Source organism: Callospermophilus lateralis, chromosome X, assembly GCF_048772815.1.
Source record: "Callospermophilus lateralis isolate mCalLat2 chromosome X, mCalLat2.hap1, whole genome shotgun sequence".
Classification (NCBI taxonomy): Eukaryota; Metazoa; Chordata; class Mammalia; order Rodentia; family Sciuridae; genus Callospermophilus; species Callospermophilus lateralis.
In genome coordinates, this window is record NC_135325.1 from 126465050 (window position 1) to 126482144 (window position 17095).

Genomic DNA, 17095 nt, shown 5'->3' on the forward strand with positions numbered 1-17095 from the left:
AATTGGGGGTCGGGGGTACTGGGAATTGAACCCAAAGTGCTTTACCACAGAGCCACATCCCCAGCCTTTTTTATAACCACAGCCAGTTTTGGGTGAAATATTCTTATTAGGGAAGGGTAGCGTGGTGGTTACCGGAGCAAGCGTGTCTGCGCAAGTCATTTGGGCGGGGCTATGGAGGCTTGTGACGCGGACCGCAGAGCCTTGTGACACAGCTGTTAAGGGGGCGGGCAGGTGCTGCCGCGCCTAGCCCGCCCTCTTCCGCTGCCGCCGTGGGAATGGAAACATCTGCCCCACGTGCCGGAAGCTTGCTAACCACACCAGCGCGGTACTCCGTGTCCTGCCGCGCCGATCCTCTGCGAGTGGCCTCGCGAGAAGTGCTCGCTGAAATGGCTGCGTCCAGTCAAGGTAAGGGCTGGAGCGCGCGCGAGCTGCGCCGTGGGGAGCCGCCTTCCAGGGCTCGGGAAGTGGGAGGGCTCCGCGCCTTTCCGTCCATGACGAGCTCCCCAGGGGACCCTAGTGGCAAGGGGAAGAATAAGGCGCCATGACCCTCCCCTGGCCCAGTCACTCCAAAGTCCGGCCAAGGTCACGCGCTGGGCTGGGGCTGAACTGCCTGGGATGTTGTTTTCGTGGCGAGCTCATGCAGGCTTCCGGTACCGCTCCCAACTGCTGAGTCTTGGAGACATTCCGTCCCTGTTGTCGGAAGCGTTCCATTCCCTCGAGAATAGCCTCTTTGTCCCTTTGGACGTTCATATTAAATGTTGGGCGGGTGTCATTCTCATTTGGGGCTCCCCATCTGCGTTATTTATGGTTTTTCAAAAAAGAACCACACATGACATATTACTTTCAAATACTCCATTTAGTCAATTTACTAACAGGGACCTTACCTTAACATGATTTGCAGTAACAGGGCTTGGTGGTGCGCGACTATAATCCCAGGGACTCGGGACACTGAAGCAGGACCATTGCAACTTCAAAGCCAGCCTCACAATTTAGCAAGACCGTGTTTCTTAGGAAAAAAAAATTGGGGATACTGTATTATAATGAAAGTACTCAGACCTCATGATCTCATTATTTACCATATTTTACAGTTATCTATGCCCCTTCAGTAATTTACATCTATTTTATATGTACATTTCTTCCCAGTACTGATTTCAGTAATGTCACAATTTATGCTCAACAAATACACCATACAAATTGGTATGTACTATAAATGAATTCCTACCCAAAGCCAATAATTAAGCATTTATCAACACCTCTTAATTTAGGTGACTCCAAGCAGTTGGAATATACAATCTAACCATTGTTGTCTTGCAAAACAAACTGCAGGCACTCACTTAAGATATACACCTTGATCAGATAATGCTACTTAGGGATGCTTTTGTGAATTTTTTTAATTTGTGAATTTTTTAAAAGGGGGATACTGGGAATTGAACTCAGGGACACTCAACCACAGAGCCACATACCCAGCCCTATTTTGTATATTATTTACAGACAGAGTCTCACTAAGTTGCTTAGCACCTTCCTAAGTTGCTGAGGCTCACTTTGAACTCGTGACCGTCCTGCCTCAAGCCTCCTGAGCCACTGAGATTACAGGCATGTGCCACCACACCTAAAGTGAAAAGTTTTGAGGTTCACACACATTACAATCTTTGTCATGCTGATGATCACATGAAAATAAACGTGGCTACTATTTGATGAATAGCCATGTTTCATGAATGACTAAAAGAAATTAGATAAACCTCACAGTTCCCTAATTTAATCCCCCCCATTTTTAAACATTTTTTTAAAAAAAATTTCCCTGATTAAAATCAAAGAGTTTTGTGAATTATAACAAGTTAATTTTAGTTTGGGAAGAGTTATATACAAAACTAGAAGACAAGAAATTTAAAAAGATTTTTTTAGTTTTAGATGCACGTGATACCTTTATTTATTTATTTTAATATATATGTTTTAGTTGTATTTGGACACAATACCTTTATTTATTTATTTTTATGTGGTGCTGAGGATCAAACCCAGGGCCTCACACATGCTAAATGAGCGCTCTACCACTGAACCACAATCCCAGCCCCTTTATCCCCCTTTTAACTAGAACTAATTATTGACCTTAGGAGCTTGATAAAAACACATTGTAAGAAAACCTCAAAACTCATTCATTTTCACTGATCATTTCTTCTTAAACAGTAATGTTTTCTTGTTATATTACACAAATTTAATTACTGTTAAGACCTTACAGGATCTGCTTCTTCACTCATCCATATTATGGCTCTGCTAAATTGTGATATACAATCTATCCTGAAATAATTTTTTTTTCACTACTGAAAATAAAACCAAAGGGTAACCTACCACTGACCAACATCACTACCCTTTTTACTTTTTATTTTCAGACAGATCTCCCTAACTTGATGAAGCTGGCCTTGAACTTCCAATCTGCCTACCTCACTCTCCCAAATTGCTGGAATTACAGGCATGTGCCACTATGCCCAGCCTTCAATTAGTTCTTGAATTTTTATTTTATATATGGTACAAACTACAACTTAAGATCCTTTTGGTTTTTAAATATTAATATTTATTAGGTCTAACACAATTTGTTAAGAAAACTCACTCTATCCCATTGACTTACCTTGGTTCTTTGTTACTAAAAATCATATGACAGAATGTGTGAATCTATTTCTGGATGTGGTGTTCTCTTTCACTGGTATATTTGTGTATCCTTAGATCAGTTCAACAGGGTATTGAATACTACACTTTCATAAATCTTGAAATTGGGTACTTGTAAATTGTAGTGTGTCCTTATAATAAGTTTTGAAATTCCTTAAATTTTCTTCTTTTCAGGTTCCATGATGGCACAGGCCAGTAATTCCAGCTACTCAAAAAGTTGAGGCAGGAGTCTCACAAGTTTAAGGGCACTTAGCAACAAACTTTCCTAGCTAAAATATCAGACCTCACAAAACAAGAGACAAGTCTTAATGGCATGGCTGAAAGTCTGACCCATAGAATCTGAGAGCATAATAAACGGTTATAGTTCTGTGTGTGTTTTGTTTGTTTTCTGTTGTATCAGGGATTGATCTCAGGAGGTTTAATCACTGAGCCACATCCCCAGCTTTTTTATTTTCATTTTTAAAATTTGACACAAAGCCTTGCTAAATTGCTTACTTCCCCCCTAAGTTTTTGAGGCTGACTTTGAATTTGCGATCCTCCTGTCTGAGCCTCCCAAGCTGCTGGGATTACAGGAATGCACTACTATGCCCAGTTTGTGGTAATTTATTGTACAGCCATAGTAACCAAAACACTATTCTGTCCTTGTGCACTTTCATATAAATTTTTGAACCAGTTTATCAGTTACAAAAACAAAACAAAGATCTCTTAATCTAGTTTAAAATGGTAGTGATTCACTTTAAAATGAATATTTTCTTATTTTGCATGTTAATTCTTGTAGGTAGCTTTGAGGGAAATTTTGAGTCGCTGGACCTTGCAGAATTTGCTAAAAAGCAACCATGGTGGCGCAAACTGTTTGGGCAGGAATCTGGGCCTTCAGCTGAAAAGTATAGCGTGGCAACCCAGCTGTTAATTGGAGGTGTCACTGGATGGTAAGTGATGTGAAAGATATCCAGTGTCTTTTGGGCATGATTTAGTATTGCAGTTACAGGAACCATCTTCTCTAATTAATGAAAGCACATTTGTCTTTGGCAAAATTGGTCAGCCTCTGAAATTTTACAGAAACTGAGGCTCAGAAAGATTCATTTGCCCAAGACAATATAGCTATTGATACAACAAGGAGCTAACCATTTATTAGCTGTCAGATGATAATGTGACACAAATTATGTTTTCATTTGTCATATATATGTATGTATGTGTGTGTATATATATATATATATATATATATATATATATATATATGTTTTACTTTTATATATGACAATATAATTATGTTATAATTTACAACCATGGAATATATCTTATTCTAGTTAAGACCCAATTGTTTTTTTGGGGGGGATACTGGGAATTGAACTCATGGGCACTCAACCACTGAGCCACATTCCCAGCCCTAGTTTGTATTTTATTTAGAAACAAGGTATCATTCAGTTACCTAGTATCTTCATGTTGCTGAGGCTGGCTTTGAACTCATGATCCTCCTGCCCAGCCTCCTGAGCCACTGGGCTTACACCATGTGCCTAGCAACCACCATTCTTAAGGATGTAAATGATGGTGGGATTCACTATGGTGTGTTAATATATAAGTACATAGGAAAATTATTTTGGATTCATTCCACTGTCTGTCTTACCTTTTCTTATCCCCCTCCCTTTCGTGTTAATAGGAAATTTAGTAAGTGTATATTGAATCCTTCAATTTCAGAAACTCTTTATATTTGAAAAATCTTATTATACAATCTAACACAACTATAGAACAGTGTACATGGTAAGCGTTCATTTTCACAAATAGGGAGTCAACTCGTATGGGGGATTAATTCCAGGATCCCTCATGGATCAAAGTCTATGGATGCTCAAGTCTTTTATATAAAATGATATTCACATTTAACCTATGTACATCCTCGTGTATATTTTAAATAATTTCTAAATCACTTTTATACCTGAGATAATACACATACAATATAAATAGTTGTTATTCTTTATGGTTTAGGGAATAATGACAAGGAAAAAAGTCTGTATATGTTCAGTACAGATTTTTTTTTTCAAATATTTTCAATCCCTCAGTGGAGAACTCTTAGATAAGAAAGGCTGAGTGTACCAAAGATACTTTCTTATGTTTCAGTTTTTGTTTTTCTTTGTAAATATAATATTACAGAACATTACTAGATCTTTTATTATTTTTATTTACAATCTATATTTTTAATTGACACATAGTAATTATGCATATTTATAGGATACAGCATGACATTTCAACACACATGCAATGTGTAATGATTAGATCATACTAATTGGCATATCTGCTACCTCAGACATTTATCATTTTTTTGTGTTGAGAATAAATATGTCTCAAATAGCAAAAAAAGAAAAATGAGAGAGTAAACTATGTAACAACCACTCAGGTTAAAAAAAAATGTGGGGGCTGGGGTTGTGGCTCAGCAGTAGAGTGCTTGCCTAGCACATGTGAGGCCCTGGGTTTGATCCTCAGCAACACATATAAATAAATAAAATAAATGTATCCAACTACAACTAAAAAATAAATGTTTTTTAAAAATGTGGCAGCTTGAGAGGATCACAAGTTCAAAGATAACTAAAGAATAATTGTTGATTTATTTCCTTTTTCTTTTTCTTTTTTCCCTTTTGGTACCAGGGATTGAACTCAGGGGCACTTGACTCCTGAGCCACATCCCCAGCCCTATTTTGTATTTTATTTAGAGACAGGGTCTCACTGAGTTGCTTAGTGCCTCGCTGTTGCTGAGGCTGGCTTTGAACTCACGATCCTCCTGTTTCATCCTCCCCAGCAGTATGTATTTTTTGGTTCTTTTTTTTTTTTCCTTGTTCAATCAGTGTTTTGTATATTCATCCATGTTGTATGTAGTTATAGTTTCTTCATTTTCATTTGTATTTATAGTTGCATTATGTGAACATGGCATGGTTTATTTATCTAGTGTATGACTGGTATTGGACTTGTTTTGACTGTTACAAGCAATGCTCATATGAACCTCAGTTAGAATGGCTGTCATCAAAAAGACAAAGTTAAAATGCTGTCTGTCCTGTAGAGAAAAGGGTACATAGTCTGTTGGTAACTGTACAGACATTATGGAAAACAGTATATGGAGTTTTCTCAGAAAACTGAAAATAGAACTACCATATGATCAGCTGTCCCATTACTGGATATATAGCCTAAGGATATGAAGTCAGCATACAAAGAGATATCTACATGCCTATGTGTATTGTGGGTACTATTCACAAAAAATAACAAGATATGGAAATAGTCCAGGTACCCATCAACAGATGAATGAATAAAGAAAAGATGGTGTATATTCACAGTGGTAGATGAATGGCCTAAAGTTGAAGAGGGAGTATTAGGGTGTGAAAAGGCAGTCAAGGGGAGTGAGGAAAAGGGAAGGACATGATGAAAGCTTGATATATACATGGATGGCAGTGCAACATTGAAACCCATTAATTTATACAATTACATGTACAAACTATATGCAGGTTCTTCACATATTAAACATAGAATAACAATATGATTCAGCAGTCCCAGTACTAGTTACACATACAAAGGAAATGAAATCAGTCTGTCAGAGAGACGTTTGCACTACAGTGATCATTGTAGCATGATTCACAGTAGCTAGACAAAATCTCTGCCCCCCTTGAAGCTTATGTCTTAATGAAGGTGGAGGCAGAATGATAGACAATAATAAAGAAACAAATAAAATAGTTATATTAAACTGGCAACTGGAGGTAACCACTCAGATTCGTGGACATTTCACATCCCGCATTTACAAAATAGCATAATATTTTCCCCTCCCCTTACCTACCTTTTCCTATGGTCCTCTTCTTTTCATACCATAAAAATGCTACTTATTGTCCAAATAGTCTTTTGGGACAAAATTCTAACCTTTTTATCCTCTGTAACTCTGTCCCCAAATCTAGTCCAGCAATATTTCTCTTCTGTGTTGCTTCTGCCTCCATCTTTTTAGTCAGTCAGGATTTTATTTCTTTATGTCATGCTTCCTTTGGGACTGCCTTTCTGTAGTGGGTAGGCAGGAGGTAGATCATCTCAAGGTAAGGAAAATACGACCATGATCAGAAATGCATATTTGTATATATCCGACAGTGTGTCTACTCATCTGATGTTGGTTTGGTTCTTGTAGGTGCACTGGTTTCATCTTCCAGAAGGTTGGAAAATTGGCTGCAACAGCTGTGGGAGGCGGATTTTTTCTCCTTCAGGTCTGTATATATATGGAATATTCCTAGATGTCTGCAAATTCTGTGTATGCCCATTGAGGAGTGTTGTGTGAAGGGTTGTAGTGAAGTCCTGGCTATATTATGCTAGAATAGCTTTTACACCTTATTTTTATGTAATATTTTAAATGCTAGTAACTATTTGAGTCAAATTTTATCAAGTCCTACTCATATTTTATTTCCTCATAACATAGGACAGAAGTGCATATTCTTTATAGCTTCCTTAAGAATTACTGAAATATTAAATACATGTGATTTCAAAAATACACAATGTAGCATAAGTACCCTGTGATATAATTTATTCTCATAGGGTAATATATTCAGCTTTAACATTGGGGACATTGAGCTCCCTGTTAGAGCCCACAGTTTTCAGAACCAATGAATGTGGGTTCTCTCAGTCTAAGGAAAGAAATAGGGAATAGCTTCTAAAAACAACAAAAAAATCGCTATTTAATTTTGTAGTTCTATAGCATTGGTGTTCAAACTTGATTTCATATTGTAATCACCTTGTAGTTAAAAAAAAAAAAACAATGATGCTTGTAAGTAGGTCTGATTTCATTGAAGGTTGGCATGGCCTGATAGCAGAATATTTAAAATCCGCAATAAGACGCTAACGTGCATCTGTATGTGAGAACTGCTACTCTGTAGGAGCCATAACTTGTTGAACATGCAGGTATCTGAATTCACAGCCCTTTGTTTCCTCTAAGAATTGGCATCCTTAATTTTGGCAAGGTAAGTTCTGTACTACAATCATAATTGCATGGACTGGGATTGTGGCTCAGCAGTATAGCGTTCATCTAGCACGTGTGAGCCTTGGGTTCAATCCTTAGTACCACATAAAAATAAATAAATAAATGAATAAATAAATAAATACAATAAAGGCATCGTGTCCAACTACAGTGTACTTATCTGGTTTAAAAAAATAATAATAATCATAATTGCAGTGAGTTTTCCAGACAGGTCAACTGAAAATTTAATGTGTGGAAGAAGAAAGTTGGTAACTGGCTGGGGCTTGGTTGAGGTATAGTATTGCTGCATAACATACCCCTTTAAACCTAATGGCTTCAGACAACAATCATTTTGTTATCTCTCATGGATAATGAGAAGTCAGGAGTTTGGCAAGGGTTAAGGTGAGTGCTGTGGCTCAGGATCTCATATGGTTGGCATGGCAATCATGGCAAATGGTGGCTAGAATCAGATGAGTAGAGGGCTGGGGAAGGTCTAGGCTGACTGAGCCTCTGTGTCTGTCTCTTTTTTTCATTCTAGTACATCCTGTGATTTGGTTTTATTTCTATATATCTTATAGCTCTAGTCATTCTTGTATATGATAAAAATCTTAAAATTGCATGTTCTAACTCATATGTTGAAATGCAGTTGATATTTTATGTTACCCTGATAGCCAACCACCTTGCTGATGCCTCTTATTTGATTTGTATGAGATTCTTTTGAAGTTTTATGTATAAAAATATACCATCTGTGAACAATGATATTTTTACTTGATAGTATTTGTGAATTAAATTGCTTCTTGTTTTTTTACCAAGCTGAAAATTGTTTCAGTTACTTCTTGCAGCTTTCCAGCCAGATTTCAGTCAATACACAGCAACAATACCCATGACTGATTAATGTGCCACTTATCATATCCAATTTCCTGTTTGCCCTGGTGGACTGGACTTCAGTGTTTCTCCTTTGCAGTGAGGATCATGATGCTTTGTCAGTAGAGGTGCTTCTTTTCCCAGTTTTGTTTTTTAAAATCCTTCAGTGCATTATACCAGTCATGCAAGTTGAGAGCACAGAGACATCTCATAGTCGTGGCTTGGTCTTGTGAGACACTTCACCTACCTCCATTAACTCTTTTACACTTTAGTTAAAAAAAAAAATTATTGTTTATTTGTGTAGTCTGTTTCTATGCATTTTATTCTAGTCCATTGATCTTTATGTGTCTCTCTTCTTCAGTACCATACTAGGTCTTGACTGCTGTAATATTATGGCAAATATTAAAATCAGGTAGTATGATTTTTCCAGTTCTGCTCTTTTTCAAAATTATTTGGGTGATTCTAGTTTCTTTCCTTTCCATATAAATTTTAGAACCTGCTTTATATCTATAAAAATCCTACTGGTATTGTGTTTCACGTACACAGCATGCCTTTCCATGTATTTGGATTGTCTTTGAGTTCTTTCTTTGCATTTTGTGGTTTTCAGCATATAGACCCTGTACATTTTTGCGGATTTATGTGTAGTATTTAATATTTTTGCAGCTACTGTACATCATTTTAAAATTTCCATTTCCAGTTCAAATTGCTATCATAGGGAAATTCAGTTGCTTTTGTATGTTGATCTTGTATCCTGTGACCTTGCTAAACTCACTTTTTTAACTTGAGGAATTTCTGGGTTTTTGTTGAATTCTTTGAGATCCCCTGTGTAGACAAAGATATCTCTACACAGGGATATTGTGGCTTCTACCTTTTCAATCTGGGTGCCTTCCTACTTTTTCTTGTCTATTGCATTGAGTATGACTTCACTTCTGGCATGATGCTGAGTAGAAATGGAGAGATGGACTCTTTGCCTTGCCTCAGCATTCATTATTTAACATTTTTTACAATGTTAGCTGTAGAGGTTTTGTAGATGTTTTTTATCCAGTTGAAGAAGTTTCCCTCTATTTCTACTTTCACTGAGAGTTTTATCATTAATGTGTATTGAATTTTGTCAGATGTTTTCATGTCTTCAAGGAGAGGCCAGATGGGACTGCAGACAAAACAGGAGATATAACAAATTTGGTGGTACTTTGAATTCTGGTCTTCTCCAATCTGTGTGCTTCTCTTTTCTTGTTATAGTCCTCAAATAGCTATTCTATGTATTCTGTTGGTGTAATAAGAGGATTCTGTGGGAGGAACTGGGTGAAATGAACTGGAGCCTTCATTTAGCATACAATTTTTGATATCCAACTCTGTTGCTACTATAAGTAGCTTTATTCTTTTTAGTACTAAGTAATATTTATTGTATAAACATGACATAATTTGTTTATCCTTTCACCTACTGATAGACTTGTGAGTTATTTCCAGTTATGCCTATAACAAGTAAACCTACCATAATATAAATAACAGCATATCAGTGTTGATAGATAATGCTAAGTTATTCTCTTCAAAGTGTCCACTGAGGGTCTGGGACTGTAGCTCAGTGGTAGAGCACTTGCCTAGCATGTGTGAGGCTGGGTTTGATCCTCAGCACCATATGAAACTAAACAAATAAGGCATTCTGTCCATCTACAACACCAAAAAATATTTTTAAAGTCTCCAGTGAACACCCTCAGAACATAATAACAGTGTCTGCTTTCCCATATCCTCACTAACACAGGATATTTTCAATCTTATAATTTTCTCCAATCTGATAAAAATTGTAAGTAGCTCACCAGGCACTGTGGCACATGCCTGCAATCACAACAGCTCAGGAGGTTGAGACAGGAGATCCACAAGTTCAAAGCCAGCCTCAGCAATTTAGTGAGAATCTGTCTCAAAAAAATGAAAAGGGCTTGCAATGTGGCTCAGTGGTAAAGTGCTTCTGGGTTCAATCCCTGGTAAGCCCTACCCCCTGCAAAATTATAGGTGGCTGACTTGTTATTTTAATTTTAATTTCCTTCATTACTTGTGAAGTTGAATTTTTTTTCTTTTTTTGCCATCTTGTTTTGTGAATTATCTTTATGGATTTTTCAAGTGGTTTTTTTAAACTAATCTCTAAAAGAATATTTTATGAGTATTAATGTTTTGTGATAGCGCATATATTTTCTCCAGCCTGTTTGGGTGACTAGTTTGGCTGGTGGTGTCATTAAATAGGGATGAGAAGAAAATAAGCAGCTGGAGGAAACATTAGAAGGGTGAAGAGTTTCAGTTTTAGATGACATATAAAAAATTTGATAAATAGAAATAATATTGTTGGGGATAGCTACAGTCATTGTCTTCATTCCTTGAAAGAAACTAACCCATCAGACAACTACATAGTTGAATTAATTTTATCCTATTTACAATTCTTTGATAAAATTGTGGGGCTGGGGTTGTGGCTCAGTGGTAGCGCACTCGCCTCACATGTGAGAGACCCTGGGTTCGATTCTCAGCACCACATAAAAATAAATAAACAAAATAAAGATATTGTGTCAATGTATGAATAAAAAAATATTTTTAAAAAAATTGTTTTCACTAAATAGGAGACCAAGAGGAAAGAGGAAGGGAGATCAAGGAGAGGCACTAGGGAATAAAACTTACTAAATTATATTATTATATTCTGTGCATGTATGAATGTGTAACAATGAATCCCACTTTTATGTATAGCATACCAATAAAAATTTTTTAAGAGTTGTTTTCACACACTTGTCAACATTGATTTTCATTTTATCATCTTAGTTTTTAAGCTAACTTAAAACTGTGTAAAGGGACAAGAGTATAAGTAAAAAAAAATTGCCAGCAGTTATTGAGGACCTATTTCTTTTTTTTGGTGGGGGAATACTGGGGATTGAACTCAGGGGCACTTGACCAGTGAGCCATATTCTCAGCCCTATTCTGTATTTTATTTAGAGACAGGGTCTCACTGAGTTGCATAGCACCTTGCTTTTTGCTAAAGCTGGCTTTGAACTCATGATCTTACTGCCTCAGCCTCCCGAGCCTCAGGGATTACAGGCATGTATCATTGCGTACCGGCCTATTGAGGGCCTATTTCTAGTACCAAACATAGGACATTTCATATAGGGTCGATGCTAAAGAGATGTTGAGTGAATGTCATCCCACAAATAACTAGAGCAGCTGTCTGAAAAAATGGAAAGTAACTTATTCTGAGAAAAAGGAATAACGAGCTTATGTTTGTTTTGTCATTGTTCAAACTATAGCTTGCAAACCATACTGGGTACATTAAAGTTGATTGGCAGCGAGTAGAAAAGGACATGAAAAAAGCCAAAGAACAGCTGAAGATTCGTAAGAGCAACCAAATACCAACTGAGGTCAAGAGTAAAGCTGAGGAGGTGAGAATTGTTTTGTTCAAATACAGTATACAAAGGATATAGACAGTTTTGTATGTATAAAATGGGGTAGATAGATATGCCAATATCTCAGTGATGGATAAGGCTTAAAACTTAAAAAGAATTTGGAGTAATGAGACGAGCTATATTGTGTAGTTAAGCCTTAGTTGGAATATCTTCATTTCAGAGGCATTTTTTAAAGCTACATAATTGAAGTATTTGTTGACCTTTTTCAGTGAGTGAAAGTACAAAGTGATATAGATAATACTTGTAGTTAACTCGGATGTGTAGACATGGGGACACCACAGTGGATGTTAAAGGATGTATTTTCAGTGTGATCATTTTGAGTTACATTTATTTCCATGCCTGCTTATGTCTGAAACATCCATACTCTGCTTGTTCTACACGTAAGTAGTAGGTAAGTAGCTGAGGGGTTGACAGACTTTTTCTGTAAAGGGCCAGATGGTATTTTCAGCTTTGTTGCTCATATGGTCTTTGTCACAAATACTCAACTCCACTATGTAGGGTGAAAGTAGCCATAGATGATATATAAACAAGGGGATGTGGCTGTGTTGCAGTAAAACTTTATTTAAAATAGCAGAATAGATATGGACCATGGGCTGTAGTTCTCTGACCCCTGATCTACTGCAAAAAGCCAGGTTAAATTATATTGGCTAGCATTAAAGGGACAGTTGGTACTTTGACCCAGAGTGGAATGTGGCAGAGGTGGACATCTATGGGGAATCTTACAACTTGTGGTCTGATTTAGGAAGCAGGGTGAAGATGATAAGTTCAGTTTTTAGCAATAAGATGACTTCATTAAGAAGAGTTTTAGTTTGCTGGTGGAGTTGAAAACAAAACTAGCAAGTTGAAGAATGATAGAAATAAAGTAAAAATAGTAAATGAATGCAGTTATTTTAAGTGCTTTGTTTAGGGAAATGAGATCTAGGAAGAGTTAGGCACCAGAGCAGAAATGAGGCAGGAAGACATAGGCATTGTGGCAGTGAGGGGACACCAGATGGTTTGGAAACTGGTTCAAAAAGGATAGAATGGCAGAATGATGGGGAATGCCAAGATGTGAATCCCTTATATGGTTGGCAGATAAAGCTACTGCATTGAAGTTCAAGAAATGATTAGGATGTATTAAGGGAAGTGGTCAGGAGATTGGTAGCACATAGACAAAGGAGCCATAAAGGGTGCCTAAGTGTATGTTCTGAGCCTCAGATGAATAGGAGCTTTTGTAGGAAGGTAGGTGAATGGTGGGAATCTTTGGGAATTTAAGGAAATAAGGACCTCACTTGTTAGTCAGCAACAGTAATAGAAATGATTCCTAATATTAACATTCTTAGCAGCTAACTCACTCATTGTGCCAAATCTTTTATTCACAGGTTGTGTCATTTGTGAAGAAGAATGTTCTAGTGACTGGAGGATTTTTTGGAGGCTTTTTGCTTGGCATGGCATCCTAAGGAGGACAACTTCACTTCCATTGTTCTGATTTTTTTCTAATCAGCAGCCTCTACACTCCATCATAGGACATCAAGTCTCTCCTGTTCTCCCATGCCTTCCTCCCTGTTGTGTCAAACCTGAATTGGCTTCTATAGGCATCTGTTGGTACAAGTTAATACAGGCCCTGCCTGCTGTGAGCTTGATGGTGATGGAAGAGACATTAGACATTAGCTCTCCTCCCAGTATACTCCCCACTTGGTCAATCTGTAGGTCAGCAAAAATGTCCTTTCCCTTATAAAATACTTACCAGAATACATTGCAAGATCATTTGTCATGAATGGGTCTTCAAAGGTTGTCCCACACTTGATTTGGAAAAGAAGCAGATAGTTACCTTATGTGCTGCATGGGAAGGAACTGAATACATTTGCCTTTAAGCATGAAAGATTTTCGTATCTTGGTGTGTATTTTATTTCTAGTTGGTTTTAGATTACAGAAAAGAAGCTATTTAAACCTGTTATAATTATTCTGACAAAAATGGCAGTCTAAGAACGATAAATGACAGAAATCTGAATATGAAATCAACTTATGCTAAAGGGTATATGCTGTACTGAAGGTATTGTATTTGGTAGGAAGATCTCTTAGGGAAACCAGCTGTTAGAAATACATTGTTGGGTGGTCAGAGAAATCATTTAGGAACATTAAGATACTATTCAGGAATGTTTTCCACCGTATCAGATAATGCATTTCATGGCTTTTTCCAAAGATTTGATTTATGGTAAAATGAATGATTTAGATACGAGAAGGAAGAAGCTCTTGGATTTTTATTTCATAGAAAAGGCTTTGTGCTTTGAAATGTGAAGTATTATTCCTGTGTCACAGCATTAGGGGTAGCCATAGATCCTCGTTGTCAATTCTATTTCTTTATCCAGTTGGTATGAAATGCAGCATTTAATCCAGAATTTTATTTTATTTATTTATTTTTTGTTGATTTTTTAAAAATAAATGACAGTGGAATGCATTACAATTCTTATTACATGTATACAGCACAATTTTTCATATCTCTTAAACCAGAATTTTAAATAAGCAACATTTCAGACATTCAGAATTAAGAAAAATAATGATAGCACACATGAAATGAATTATTTCTGTCATCAAGTGAAATCTGCGTCACTTGATGACACCCCTCCATTTCTCAGAATTATTCTTTAAAAATTTACACACACTTGACACATTTTGTTGTAATTCCAACTAGAATATCAGCTTTGGATGGTAAGTGAAAACTCCTTGTCCCAGGTCTTGAGAGCCCTTTCCCCATTTGTGCCCTTCAGTACCTGTCAGCATGTTCTTCTTCTCCATTGTCTTCATCTTTATGTCACAGGGCCTAGCACTTAATAAGTTTTGAGTATTTGCTGAATATATGAATTTTAACCTTCTAGAACAAAAACTTACTATTAAAGGTTAGTTTTACTCAGATGTAAATCTTAAAACTTGCAGTCAATCCATGTAAAATGGGGATATAGCTCAGTTGGTAGAGTGCTTGCCTAGCATGTACAAGGCCCTGGGTTCAATCCTCAGCACCACTACAAAAAAAAAGTTTGCTTTTTTTTTTTTTTTTATCTTGAGAATGATGCATTGAATCTGAAAATTGAAACTACCAGTGGATGTGTAGAACTTTATAGAATTCACCTATTTGCATTTTCCTCATTAAATTACAGTAACATTTAAGGCAACAAAGTTATTTTGCTTCCAATATGTATGAATCGTCGAATCATAATGGTATGAGCACCTCTCTGCTACATATTTTTTCCATGAACTTAAAAATTATTTTCACTTTTTATTATGGAAATTTTCAAACACACATAAAATTAGAGAATACACTGACTTCCCCATATATCTATCACCCATGTAAAACCACCATGAAATTTTAACTAACCAATTATTGTAAAACAAATACCAAACAATCATTTTATTGTATTTTGGTATACATTGTTAAAAGGTAAGTACTTTTTAAAATCGTAAGTACAATACCTTATTATCAAGTAAAAAATCAATAATTCTCTAATGTCAAATATCTGGTTCAATATTTCCTCATCTCAAAAGTGTTTCACATTTAGTTCAAATCAAAATTTAAGGTCCATATTGCATTTGGATGGTATAAGTCTCTTTAATTTATAGGTCCTCCTTTATTTTTGCTTGGAATGTATTTATTGGTAACAGTTCCTATATATATATGTTCTTCCCTTGTTCCCTACATCTTTTTTCTGATGCCAGGGTCTCTGGTTTTTGTATTTATGGTGAGCATTGTCTACATGTATGGCCAGATAAACTTGTTTGGGATGTGTTTGGGGTTTTGGCACCTCCTGCTGGTGGGTCTGTCGGAACATTATCCTTGAATCTTCAAGTTTGTGGACCCATATAGTGAAAACTCCTTGTACTGGGGCTTGAGAGAGCCCTTTCCCCATCTGTGCCCTTCACCTCCAGCATGTTCTGCCCTCTCCCAGGTCACTACAGCTCTGCACTGCATTTTTACTACTCTGGCAGCCCTCCAACCCAGTGCCCCTCCCAGGATGGGACAGGGTAGGATGAAAACTTGGGACCTGTTAGATCGGAGCTATAACATTTGTCTCTTTGCTGAAGTTGTCCCCAGAGTCAGAGGAGTGAGGTTAGCGGTCAGGGGCACTTTCTGGCAGCTGCCTGCTTGGGTTCAAAAGGTTTGACTCTTAAGCTTCTAGTCTCCCCAAGCTCTGATTCTCTTTGCTGACCTTGAGCTCAAAGGAAACCTGCTTGAGCAACCCCACTGTCACAAGTGTTACTGGCATTCTGATAATATGGTAACAAGACTATCCTTCATCCAAATGGCCATTGTTTGCTTGGACCTCCCACCACTCAGCTTCTGGATCTGAACAGCTACTATCTTGTGGATTCTGGAAGAAGACCAGACATATTTAAGATGGAGAAGTTTAACATAATTCTAGCTAACACTCCCTTGGGGCTGGTGCTTGTGGTTTTGAAAGGCAGAGTTCCTGTGTGGTTAACTATTAATGTGCTTTTTTGTTCATTCTTTTGATCAATGTTTGCCAGAAAGATAGGCATAAAAAATGGTTGAGTTTTTATTTGCATCTTGTACTTTTTTTACAGTTTGGGAAAATACCATAAGTCTCTGCTTGAAAAATAGTATAGAGATGGATTTAGAATTTTTGAGTATCAGTGTTTTGGATGATCTGTTTCTTCCATGAGGGAAACTCCTACACGCAGTCCTGTAGGAAAATCAGACTGCTCCCCTGTCATGCATGTCCAGTATGATTTCTTGGAAATTAGGTCCAGAACTAAAAAGGGTTCTCTGCCCACTAGTCACTTACATAGTATTAGTGTGAACTCTTGGAAAACAGGATGGAAACCTAATTTAGTTGACCTGATTTCCCAGAAATCTTACAGTGTGGCTTATATCTGTGATGCCTTTATTCTGAAGGGATCATGAATTTACTATTTTTCTAAAGAAAACAGTGTTGCACTTTTTTCACATTTTTGACTTGCCAAAACTTTTTCCAATTTTAAAATGTTAAGAAATGACATGATTATTGAGAACAGTGCTTCTCAACCTTTTTTTGCACATGGGTGTATCATCTGTAGAATTGTAAAATCTACTGATGCCTGGCTTTCATCCTAGAGATTCTGACTTTAGTGGTCTAGGGTGCTGTTGTGGCAGCCTGAGGTTTCAAAATGTTGCAAATGTTTCTAATGAGCAGCCAGGACT

General features: G+C 37.0%; 1 protein-coding gene across 1 annotated transcript; it reads left to right on the top strand.

The window, feature by feature from the left end:
- Positions 1-245: 245 nt before the first annotated feature.
- On the top strand, positions 246-13536 carry Fundc2 (FUN14 domain containing 2). Its single transcript, XM_077107762.1, has 5 exons — positions 246-405; positions 3437-3587; positions 6806-6881; positions 11767-11898; positions 13284-13536. Exons 1-5 carry the CDS (start codon positions 276-278, stop codon positions 13359-13361), a joined length of 567 nt encoding a protein of 188 aa, XP_076963877.1. The 5' UTR covers positions 246-275; the 3' UTR covers positions 13362-13536.
- Positions 13537-17095: the final 3559 nt, after the last annotated feature.

Bases quoted from the DNA above. Each gene is read 5' to 3' on its own strand.
- Fundc2 (XM_077107762.1), top strand. From the start codon at position 276: ATGGAAACATCTGCCCCACGTGCCGGAAGCTTGCTAACCACACCAGCG. The intron at 3,588-6,805 runs GTAAGTGATGTG...TGGTTCTTGTAG, and splicing joins ATTGGAGGTGTCACTGGATG to GTGCACTGGTTTCATCTTCC. The intron at 6,882-11,766 runs GTCTGTATATAT...TTCAAACTATAG, and splicing joins GCGGATTTTTTCTCCTTCAG to CTTGCAAACCATACTGGGTA.